The sequence below is a fragment of the Eretmochelys imbricata genome, chromosome 7, assembly GCF_965152235.1.
Source record: "Eretmochelys imbricata isolate rEreImb1 chromosome 7, rEreImb1.hap1, whole genome shotgun sequence".
Classification (NCBI taxonomy): Eukaryota; Metazoa; Chordata; order Testudines; family Cheloniidae; genus Eretmochelys; species Eretmochelys imbricata.
In genome coordinates, this window is record NC_135578.1 from 124,417,391 (window position 1) to 124,429,329 (window position 11,939).

The 11,939-nt window shown below is 57.5% G+C and overlaps 1 protein-coding gene across 1 annotated transcript in view; it reads right to left on the reverse strand.

The window, feature by feature from the left end:
• The window catches only part of SLIT1 (slit guidance ligand 1), a 154,388-nt gene extending 146,811 nt beyond the window's left edge, over window positions 1-7,577 (reverse strand). The window contains exon 1 of the mRNA XM_077822884.1: window positions 7,399-7,577. Within this exon, the coding sequence (XP_077679010.1) occupies window positions 7,399-7,577 (179 nt within the window). The remainder of the gene's footprint in view (window positions 1-7,398) is intronic.
• Window positions 7,578-11,939: the final 4,362 nt, after the last annotated feature.

An 11,939-nucleotide genomic window follows, 5' to 3' on the forward strand; every position in this document is an offset into this window, starting at 1 on the left:
GCGAGGGGGTGAGTGACACTGACCAGCAAAGGGGAAGGATTTCGCACCCTCCGGAGGTGCTGATCCGAGGGAATGGAACAGCCCAGCCTGGGCTGGGCAAAGGGGGGTCTGTTGGACATACACGGGCTGTTTCTCCGCGGTGCTGACCATCCGCAGCCCCCACTCAGCTCAGTATTTATGGTGATTTGTATCAGGGTCATGCCTAGGACCCTGCTGCGCTAGACGCTGCACAAACACAGAGCAAAACCTGGCCCCTGCCCCACGGGATGCTTGGGAAAGTCTCTAGAAAGGCCCCAGGAAAGTAATTTTCTTTCCCCCAAAGGCGAGGGAGACCGAATAGAGCCGTGCCGCTTAACGAACAGCCCTGTCCCTGAGCCCCATTTATCGTTATTAGGCGCACACATCTCTACACAGCAGCGTCCAGGAGGCGCACACAGGGCTTAGAAATACACTGAGCTTTCACGAGAGGCTCAGCTCTCCACCCTCCCGCAGCTGCAGCTCCTCTCCCGGCTGGATCCGGACCAGATGGCAGGAGTCCAAGAAAAGAAGATCGGCAGAATTCACAACTCTGCTAGGGAAAAGGCAAGTCACCGGCCCAGATCTCCACTGGCTAAAACCCACGTGGCTCCACTACAGCTGAGGGTCAGTCCAGAGAGGCGGCTCCGGCATTAGATCCGAGAGCCAAGGGAGGCTAAGGGCTCCCCCAACAGAACAAAGGGACCAATGGGCCATGAAATGCCAGGACAGAAGGCCGCAGACTGGCTGATGACATGACTGCAGGGAAGCAAATAGCTGAAGGGCCTTCCTGGGAGAGAGGTGAGAAGGGCTACCTGGGAGATACAGGGCTATTTGCCTTGAGCAAGGGTGGAGCAATCTGGCCTAGTTCATTACCTGCTAATTAAACCCAAAGTTTCCATTGATTATGGGAAGAAGGAGACAAATGAAAGCAGCCCCCCAGTCTGAAGGTGCAGCACGCTGGGTGGAGTGCTGACGGGGAACGTGCCCCCCCAGACCCACACATCAGGGCCTCCCTGCCTCAACTTCCCCCGCCACTCCCAGACCCGACAAGCAGAGCACCCCCGGGGACTCTCCTCAAGCTGCACCAGGCAGTGAGAGGGGCTGGGGCCCCCAGTGGCTCTGCCTAGCTGCGCCCCATCGCAGACCCCTCCAGATTCAGCCACAGCAGCCAGCTGCGACATTAACTGCCAACAGGGGTCCCCTTGGAGTGCCGGCAGGTACCCCCAGCCTACAGGAAGGTGGCAGGTGCATAGGGCCGAATTCACAGCTGGCAAAAGCAGGCGCAGCTCCACTGAGCCCAATGGGCTTTGACGCACACAGCCCAGCAATTAATGTGGCCCATGGACTCGATACAGGGCCGGCTCCTGGTTTCTCTTGGCCCCGTGTGCTGGAAAATTTATAGGGCCCCTACAGCATATGCATCTGATGGGGGGGCAGCTGGCCAGGTGGGGGACTTTGGCAAAGAATTGGCATTTTCCCAGCATGCCCACTCCCTGCCCCCTCCCCACACGGCTCCTGGGGGAGTTCAGGAGACCCCTTCACAGAAGGACCCCACTGGGGGCAGAGAATGGGGGCAGGCCTGTCCCACTGTTAATACAGCTCCCAGGTATAAATGCCACGTGCCCAAGGCTCGTCAGGAATCGGGCCCCATTGGGCTAGGCTGCCCCATGGAGTTTACCGTCTCCAGTGAGTGGGCTCCAAACAGCTTGTGAGCTGCCGTGCCAAGGAGTGACAGAGCAGAGGGAGAAGTCGGCTGCAGAGAGCCCCAAAGCCTAGGGCGTGGGGCTGGGAAAACCCACAAGCGGCGCCTGCGAGAGATGAGAGCTCTTGGCCCAGCTCAGCCCAGGGCTCCAAGCATGCCAACGGCTCAGTACAAGACGCTGCGCACGGCAGGCTCTGGGGCAGAAGTGAAGAAAGTCCAAGCTCTTGACGCCGAAGTCCATCGTAAGTGCCAGGGCTGCCAACCACAGGGGCTCTCTGCAGAGGCTGGTGCTGGCTGCAGTCATAGGCGGGATGCTGGGCTGGATTCACTCCACGGGCTGAATGAAGAACATCACCCGTGGGACTGTTTCCAGCTCCGGAGTCAGAGCCCCACGTAGGAGAACGTCTTACGCCCCTGAACAGACGGGGGGAACTGCAGCGGGAGAGGCACTGAGACCGGCCGCTCCCAGAGATGCCAGTGGGCGCACCTCTCGGGGCTGTCAGCGTCACCCGCTGCCCGTGCTCCGAGCGCAGGGACGGGCAGGGGGCTAGAGAATGGATGCTGTGGGTCCTGCCGAGCTCCCAGAGGGACGAGCCTGGGGCTGTGCCGGACCAGAGCGTCTGTGCAAACCCAGCCCCGCGCCCCCCGCCCAAAGGCTTAGTAAAGGGCGGTTCAGCCATTAGAGCTTCCCTGTGTCCACAGCTCATGGCAGCCCTGTCACCGCACGGCGTAATCGTCACGGCTCTGAGGGTCATTACAGCAGGAGATGAGAAAATCCCATTAAAGGGGCGCCCTGCGGTGCTGCTGGCAGGGCCACAGGGCTGCCCTCACACCGGGGCAGGTGCAGGAGGCTGGCTGCCATTCCTGACAAGCCCCTGACCTCATTAGGCTCCATCCCAGTAAATGAATTGGTCTGGGGAAGGACTGGTAATGAGAGGCACCGTTCCAGCACGGGTCTCTCACAGAAAGCGCTCCATGGGACTGTGGCAGCCTCATCAGGCCGGCCACGCTGAGCCCAGCTAGCCCATATCCTCTGGCAAGGAGTTCCACAGGTTGACTGTGTGTTGTGTGAAGCACTTCCTTGTGTTTGTTTTAAATGTGCTGCCTGTTGATTTCATTTGGGCAACCCCTGGTTCATTTGTTATGTGAAGGAGTAAATAACACTTCCCTGTTCACTGTCTCCACCCTGTCACGATTTTATTGACCTCAATCACATCCCCTGTAGTCGTCTCTTTGCCAAGCTGAAAAGCCCCAGGCTTTTCAATCTCTCCTCATACCTGAGCAGTTCCATCCCCATCACTTTTGTTGTCCTTCTTTGTACTTTTCTAATTCTAATATATCTTTCTTGAGATGGGGCCTCCAGAACTGAATGCAGTGTTCACAGTGTGGGCGTGCCCTGGATTTCTACAGTGGCATTTCTGTCGTATTATCTCTCCCTTTCCTATGGGTTCCTACCATTCTCTTAAAGAAAAGGAGGACTTGTGGCACCTTAGAGACTAACCAATTTATTTGAGCATAAGCTTTCATGAGCTACAGCTCACTTCATTGGATGCATACTGTGGAAAATACAGAAGATGTTTTTATACATACAAACCATGAAAAAATGGGTGTTTATCACTACAAAAGGTTTTCTCTCCCCCCACCCCACTCTCCTGCTGGTAATAGCTTATGTAAAGTGATCACTCTCCTTACAATACAGACTAACACGGCTGTTACTCTGAAACCTGTCATTCTCTTAGCTTTTTTGATGGCCACTGCACATTGAGCAGATGTTTTCAGAGAACTCTCCATGGTGACTCTCCAAGATCTCTCTCTTGAGTGGGAACAGCTAATTTAGACCTCTTCATATTGTATGTATAGTCAGGATGATGTTTTCCAATGTGCATCACTTTGCATTTATCAACACTGAATTTCATCAGTCATTTTGTTGCCCAGTCACCCTGGTTTGTGAGATCCCTTTGTAGCTCTTCGCAGTCTGCCTGGGACTTAACTACCTTGAGTAGTTTTGTATCATCCGAAAATTTTGCCACGTCACTGTTTACCCCTTTTACCAGATCATTTATGGATATGTTAAATAGGACTGGGCCCAGCACAGACCCCTGGGGGACACCACTATTTACCTCTCTCCAGTCTGAAAACTGACTATTTATCCCTACCCTTTGTTTCCAATCTTTTAATCAGTTACCGATCCATGAGAGGATCTTCCCTCTTATCCCATGACAGCTTACTTTGCTTAAGAGCCTTTGCTGAGGGAACTTGTCAAAGGCTTTCTGAAAATCTAAGTATACTATATCCATTGGATCACCCTTGTCGACCCCCTCAGAGAATTCTAGTAGATTGGTGAGGCATGATTTCCCTTTACAAGAACCATGTTGACTCATCCCCAACAAATTATGTTCATCTATCTATGTGTCTGACAATTTTGTTCTTTACTATAGTTTCAACCAGTTTTCCTGGCACTGAAGTTAGACTTACTGGCCTGTAATTGCTGGGATCACCTCTGGAGCCTTTTGAAAAAGGTCCTGTAGACACCCAGGGCATGCTGGGGCAGCTCTCTGCAGCCATTCACACTCTAAGCTCCTCTGCACACAGCCCATGCACTTCCTTTGTTCCTGTCGCAGATCCAAGCCCGTTAGCAACAAAGCCCTGCACCCAGTGACAGGGCCAGCCCTGTGATGCCCCTCACTGGCACTGACAGTCACCCACCCCACACCAGAGTTTGGGAAAGGCTCCAACAGCCCCTCCTGCGCACACACCTCCTCACACTGAAACCAAGGGTCTCCTCTAGAGTCACCCCCGAGCTATCTGGGGAGCTGGCTCTGCACCTGAGCTGGTGAGCCCCCAGACAGGTGGGGAGTCACAGGGAGAGCGCACACCCCAGCAAAGACTCACAGGGGCCATGCACACCTGAAAGAGTCACAATCCCAGAGTAGCTAGACATTCCTGCTAAAATGTTAACAACCATGACACTTATGCCACTGCCATCATTAGGTTCCAGGGTTATCATTCCATTCTGAGGTGTGGGGGAGTCCCAGGTCCCAGAGCTGCTCTTTCCCAGAGCCTGAAGACTCCATGGCCCAGCCCTGTATCGGGATCACAGTCCCAAGGCTAGGCATGTAATATGGATCTCATGCCAAAGCTGTAATTCTGGGGCCAGAGACGTGCACCCCCTCCCCTCCCAGCCCAGACTATGCCGGTGCAGCAGGACTGGCTGTGCATGGAGACTGAGTGCTGACAGGCCAGGGTGGTGTCTGCCTTGTGCTATGCAGAGAAGATTAACTAAAGCAGCCATGTCTCCCATCACTTCCTGCTGGGTCAGCCACAGGTGGCCAAGGAGCAGAGGGGAAGCCCAGAGGAGCTGTGGAGACACTGAGATGCCCCAAGACACCCATTTCCTGGGAGCCTGGCACCCGGAGCTGATGCACACAAACTAGGGGTCACCAAGTGACAATACTAGGCAGCAGGTTTAAAACGAACACAAGGAAGTGTTTCCTCACCCAATGCACTCTCAGTCAGCCTAGGGAGCTCTTTGCCAGAGGATGTTGTGAAGGCCAAGACTATAACAGGGTTCAAAAAAGAACTAGATCAGTTCTTGGAGGTTAGGTCCATCAAAGGCTATTAGCCAGGATGGGCAGCAATGGTGTTCCTGGCCTCTGTTTGCCAGAAGCTGGGAATGGGCGAGAGGGGATGGATCACTTGATGATTCCCTGTTCCGTTCATTCCCTCTGGGGCACCTGGCATTGGCCAGTGTCAGAAGACAGGACACAGGGCTCGATGGACCATTGGTCTGACCCAGTCTGGCTGCTCTTATGTTTCACGCACTTTACAAATCTCCCTGCCAGGCTTGCCGGAGTCATCCGCAGCTGAGCTGCACTGGCTCACCCCAGGGCAGGACTTACCCTAGTGCGTTCAATGCAGATGAGGCCTCCTCTCCGCCTGGAACAGACTTAGGTCCCCGGTGGGGTTGCCTGGCCACCTGGCTAAGTGGGAGCAGCTGAGCAGGCTGCCAGCCAGACACTGGGGCACACCAGGTCTAGGATGGTAAAAACTGGCCAAGCAGAGACTTCCTGCTCCAGCCCCCGCCCCGGTTCAGATCCTGGGCAGGGGCCCAGGGCTGGACCCTCAAGCAGACCAGCAGAGCTGCAGGGGCGGAATTCGCACTGGAGGCAGGTCAGGATGGGGGGTACCCCAGAGCTGGGGGGGGGCAGGGACAGCAGGTGACTGGGGTGCAGACGGAGGGGCCGGCAGAGCCCAGCTCACAACCCCCAGCAGATCCAGCCCTGCCCCTTCTCTGCCGGTGCTCGCGCAGGGAACACCCCTCCGGAGAACCCAGGACTGCGCTGGAGAAGGGGGGGCGGCCCTCATGGGCTTCCCCCGGGGGTCGGGGGCTGGCCCGGGCAGGGCGGACCGCCGCGGGGCGCCCACCGGAGGTGCCGGGGAAATTCCCCAAGGACAAAGGGCGACACTGGCTCGCTGGAGCTCGCCCCCCTCCGGACCGGAGCCCCATGTCCTGCCCCGCGGAGCCCGGCTCCGCTCCCGGCCCGGCTCTCGGGGATGCTCCCGGCGGGGAGCGCACTGCAGGCGGGAGGGGGCCGGGCCCTCGCCCCAGGATTTGCAGTTACAGGCCGGGCAGCCCCCCGGCTCGTCTAGACTGGGGGGCTGCAAACTGGGCTGAGCCGGGCCCCCGGCAGCCCAGCTCCGACGCAGCTCAGCCCTCCCTGAGACCCCCGGAGCACGGCGCTGCCCTGGGGCTGCCTCGTTGTTCCCATCCGCTGCTGCGCCCGGCTGCCCTGTCCCCGGGGGGTCCCATGCCCCACGCGGGGCCCCTCCAGCCCGCTGCCGCCCGCCCCTGGGCTGGGGGTCCCCGGCGAAGCGAGCGGAGGGGCACGGGCTGGCTCGGCCGTGCGCCCCCGGAGCGGACACCGCGCCCCACGCTGGGCGGCGGGGCTTTAATAGGAGGGAGGTTTACCCGGAGCCCGCGGGCCTGTGGGCAGCCCGGGACCCCGTTACCCAGCCAGCCCCCGCGGAGCAAATGGCGTGGGACGGACACCGGGGGAGCCCCGAAAGCCAGAGGTCCGCGGCGGGCTCCGCATGACACAGCGGGGGGACGGGGGCTGTGTGCGCGGCTGGAGAGCGCGGAGATCCACGCGTGTGCGCGGCGGGGTCCCGCTCCGATGCCATCCCGCAGCCCCACGCGCGGAGACACAGACGCAGCCGCCCCCCCCCCCCCAGCTCCGTAACAAAGACAATTGGAGGCTGGCTCGGGAGCTTCAGGACAAAAATCCCGGTCTGGCTCCCCCCGCCCCCTTTTGTGCGCCCCGCGCCGGGACTCTCACCCCGCGGGGGTCCCTGCAAACCCGCTGCAGGGCGCCTTCCCCGGCCCGCCGGCCCCGGCCCGACCCCACCCATGGGGGTGTCCCAGCCCCGGCCCGACCCCACCCATGGGGGGTGAGTGGCCGTGACGCCAGGCTGGAAGGGGGGCGCTACAAAAGCAGGGCTGCCCCGGGGGCAGGGAGCGGGAGGGGGCACCGGGGCTGCGCAGGGAGCGGGAGGGGGCACCGGGGCTGCCCCGGGGGCAGGGAGCGGGAGGGGCACCCGGGCTGCGCAGGGAGCGGGAGGGGGCACCGAGGCTGCCCCGGGGGCAAGCAGCAGCGCGGGGGCGGGGGGTCCGCACTCACAGTCGCTCCGTGTTGCGCGGGATGTTTCTGGGGACGCCCCCGAGCCCGGTGCCGTGGCAGTCCACGCTGGTCCCGCTGCAGGTGCAGGGCGCGGGGCAGCCGGCGGCCCGCACCCCGCACACAGCCGCCCAGGCCAGCAGCCAGCCGCCGGCTCGCCGCCACCTGCCCTGCGGAGCCATGCCGGGCTCGGAGCCGCGCCGCCGCCGCCGAGCGCCCTCCCCAGCCAGCGGCGTCTGAGCGGCGGGCGCGGGGCGCGGGGAACGCGCGAGCTCCGCGCCCCCCGGCCCGGCCGGCTCCGCCCCCGCGCCAGCCCCTCGCCGCGCCCCGCCGAGCGGCCCCCGGCGCGGGGCGCACCGCGCCGCCCCGGCCCGCACACAAAGGCGGGCCCGCGGCGGGGAGCTGCCCCCTGCGCCTCCGAGGGGCTCGGGGCCCGCGGGGGTCGCACGCGGCTGAGGGGCTGGGGGGGGCAGGTTGGCCGCCGCCCCCCACCCACCACCGGGGGTCCAGGGTCTGGGCCGTGTAATGGCCCCGGGCGGAGCCTGGCCCTGCGGGGGACAGGGCGCGGGGGCCAGAGGGTCATGGCCTGGGAACAGCAGAAGCGCTGCCCTGAGCCGCCTTTGGTTTGGTTTAAACCGGCGGCCTGGCAATGCCGTTGGGTGACCCCTGGTCCTTGTGTTAAGGGAAGGGCAAATAGCACTCCCCTGTTCAGGTCTCAGAGCAACAGCCCTGTTAGTCTGCACCCGCAAAAAGAACAGGAGGACTTGTGGCACCCTAGAGACTAACCGATTTATTTGAGCATAGTGGAAAATACAGTGGGGAGATTTATATACACAGAGAGCATGAAACAATGGGTGTTACCAGACACACTGTAACTGTGTCTTTTTGCGAGTACAGACTAACACGGCTGTTACTCTGAAACCTGTAACCAGAGTGATCAGGTAAGGTGAGCTATTACCAGCGGGGGGGGGGGAACCTTTTGTAGTGATAATCAAGGTGAGCCATTTCCAGCAGTTGACAAGAACATCCGAGGAACAGTCGGGGTGGGGGAGAATAAACATGGGAAAATAGTTTTACTTTGTGTAATGACCCATCTACTCCCAGTCTCTATTCAAGCCTAAGTTAATTGTATCCAGTTTGCAAATTAATTCCAATTCAGCAGTCTCTCGTTGGAGTCTGTTTCTGAAGGTTTTTTGTTGAAGAATTGCAACTTTTAGGGTCAGAGATCGAGTGACCAGAGAGATTGAAGTGTTCTCCGACTGGTTTTTGAATGTTATAATTCTTGGCATCTGATTTGTGTCCATTTATTCTTTTACGTAGAGACTGTCCAGTTTGACCAATGTACGTGGCAGAGGGGCATTGCTGGCACATGATGGCATAGATCACATTGGTGGATGTGCAGGTGAACGAGCCTCTGATAGTGTGGCTGATGTGATTAGGCCCTGTGATGGTGTCCCCTGAATAGATATGTGGACACAGTTGGCAACAGGCTTTGTTGCAAGGATAGGTTCCTGGGTTAGCGGTTCTGTTGTGTGGTGTGTGGTTGCTGGTGAGTATTTGTTTCAGGTTGGGGGGCTGTCTGTAAGCGAGGACTGGCCTGTCTCCCAAGATCTGTGAGAGTGATGGGTCGTCCTTCAGGATAGGTTGTAGATCCTTGATGATGCGTTGGAGGGGTTTTAGTTGGGGACTGAAGGTGACGGCTAGTGGCGTTCTGTTATTTTCTTTGTTGGGCCTGTCCTGTAGTAGGTGACTTCTGGGTACTCTTGTGGCTCTGTCCATCTGTTTCTTCACTTCCCCGGATGGGTATTGTAGTTGTAAGAACGCTTGATAGAGATCTTGTAGGTGTTTGTCTCTGTCTGAGGGGTTGGAGCAAATGTGGTTGTATCGAAGAGCTTGGCTGTAGACAATGGATCGTGTGGTGTGGATGAAAGCTGGAAGCATGTAGGTAGGAATAGCGGTCAGTAGGTCTCCTGTATAGGGTGGTGTTTATGTGACCAACCTTTGTTAGCACCGTGGTGTCCAGGAAGTGGATCTTTTGTGTGGACGGGTCCAGGCTGAGGTGGTTTTATAGACCCCCCACATGTCCCCCTCCCCTCCTTAGTCATCTCTTTTCCCAGCTGAACTGTACCAGTCTTTTTAATCTCTCCTTGCACAGAAGCGGGTCCATCCCCCTCATCATCTTTGTTGCCCTTCTCTGCGTCTTGCCCAGTCCTAATCGACCCTTTGGAGATGGGGCGAGCTGAGCTGTGGGCCGTGTTCAGGGGTGGGCGTACCAGGGCTCCCTACACTGGCATTAGGATAGTCACTAATTATCTGTCCCTTTCTGCCCACTCCGCTAGCTCTGGGCATGCCCCGATGCTACACAGGAAGGCTGTGGCTGGAGCAGGAACAAACCCGGGTCTCCGGCTAGTGTCTGGATGTAGAAATTAGGCCAGGGGGGATGCAGCTCCGAGAGGGGATTATGTTAGGCCCACTCTGGAACCCCAGATCTGAACACCCCAACTTTGGGGAGACTCAGGGCTTTGCCGCTGGCCTCAATGAACTGAACCAAAAGCCTGTCACATCCAATCAGGGAATAGAACCAGTGTCACAGGACTGGCGTCCGGGGCCTGAGTTTCGAATCGATGCAGCGGCACCATCCAGGCAGTATTTACTGATGCAGTTACCTGGGGAATTATTTCAACAAACAAAAAACTCTCAGTTCATCACGAGAAAGGAGGCAAAATCCAGCCGATGCCAGTGTGGCCAGTGCCGGTAATCTTGAGTCATAAGAACAGCCCTACTGGGAGAGGCCAAAAGTCCATTGAGCCCAGGATCCTGTCTTCTGACAGTGGCCAGTGCCAGGTGCCCCATAGGGAATGAACAGAACAGGGAATCATCAAGGGATCCATCCCCTGTCACCCATTCCCAGCTTCTGACAAACAGAGGCTTGGGACACCATCCCTGCCCAGCCTGGCTAACAGCCATTGATGGAGCTATCCTCCATGAACTGATCTAGTTCTTTTTTGAACCCTGTTATAGTCTTGCCTTCAGAACATCCTCTGGCAAGGAGTTCCACAGGTTGACTGTGAGTTGTGTGAATACTTCCTTGTGTTTGTTTTAAACCTGCTGCCTGTTAATTTCATTTGGTGACCCCTAGTTCTTGCGTTATGAGTAAATAACACTTATTTACTTTCTCCACACCAGTCATGATTTTATAGACCTCAATCATATCCCCCCTTAGTCGTCTCTTTTCCAAGTTGAAAAGTCCGTGTCTTTTAAATCTCTCCTCATATGGCAGCCGTTTCAAACCCCTAATAATTTTTTGTTACCCTTTTCTGAACCTTTTCCAAGTCCAATAATGCTTTTTGAGATGGGGCGACCACATCTGCACGCAGTATTCAAGGTGTGGGCGTCCCATGGATATACAGAGGCAATATGATAGTCTCTGTCTGATTATCTGTCCCTTTCCTAATGGTTCCCAACATTTTGTGGGCTTTTTTCATGGACGCCAACCCTCCCAAGAGACTGGCTTCAAACTCATGAGATCATACACTGTAAGAAATGGGGTTCTTTCTACTCACCTGCTGCCCTTAGAGCCACTGGGGTGTCATTTCCAAGCTTTTCTCCTCAACCAGAAGGACTGGAAATGCACAGTGTTGTAGTGAAAGCTGAGAGTCTCACAGAACCCCAGGACTCCCAGAGCTGGGGCTGTAAGAAAAACACCAAACACTGTGAGATTCATGATAAAATCAGGGCGTTTGCAGCACCAAGATCAGCTGCCATGAATGATCTGCTCCGTTCTGAGCGTATCGCCCCAGAGAGCAGATGCCGCTGAAAGAGACAAGGCTGGGCCCGCTAGGCTCCATGCAAGCATCTGGGGCCAGACAAGGATTCGGAGGAGGGCTCTGACAGTGTAGAGGGAGTGACTTAGTATATAAACCCCCCCATGCACCATTCCTCCTGGACTAGCCCTTTCCTCGCTCCCCTGGCTGGGGGCTTCCTTCCCCCTCTGGTTTCTTACGTAGGTCAGGGCTCTGCCTCACGCGACTTTCTGCGGCCAGTGGTTATTTCCTGGCTGCCGTGTACTGCTGAACCCCAGGGACCGGCTCTTCACAGCAGTCTGGGCAGCACCTTGGGTGTGTCAGAGGCACCATGCCAATTTCCCCCTCCCTGCCCCAAGTCTCCTTCCACCCAGACCCCACCGAGAACTCAGCATATTACAGACAGACACACGGTCCCTGCCGCACGATGGGCCTGATCCTGGTCCCATTGGCGTCAATGGGAGTCGCCCCATTAACTTCCAGGGGAGCAGGATCAAGCCCTGCAAGGGGCTCCTCTTTCTTCCTGCGTCTCTTCCCTCCCAACTGTGATGAAGTGGGACTGTTCTTAATGGTTCCTCTGAATAGTGTGGGGGTGCCTCAGTTTCCCCTAGGCAGTTCTTAAGTATCTAGGTGGTGGGGTAAGGGTGTATGATCACTGCAGAGCCCTAGAGGGCAGGTGTGTGCAGGGGTCTGGACACAGAGAATGGCCGACACCCTGTTTCCTGGCAACTGATGGCCTGG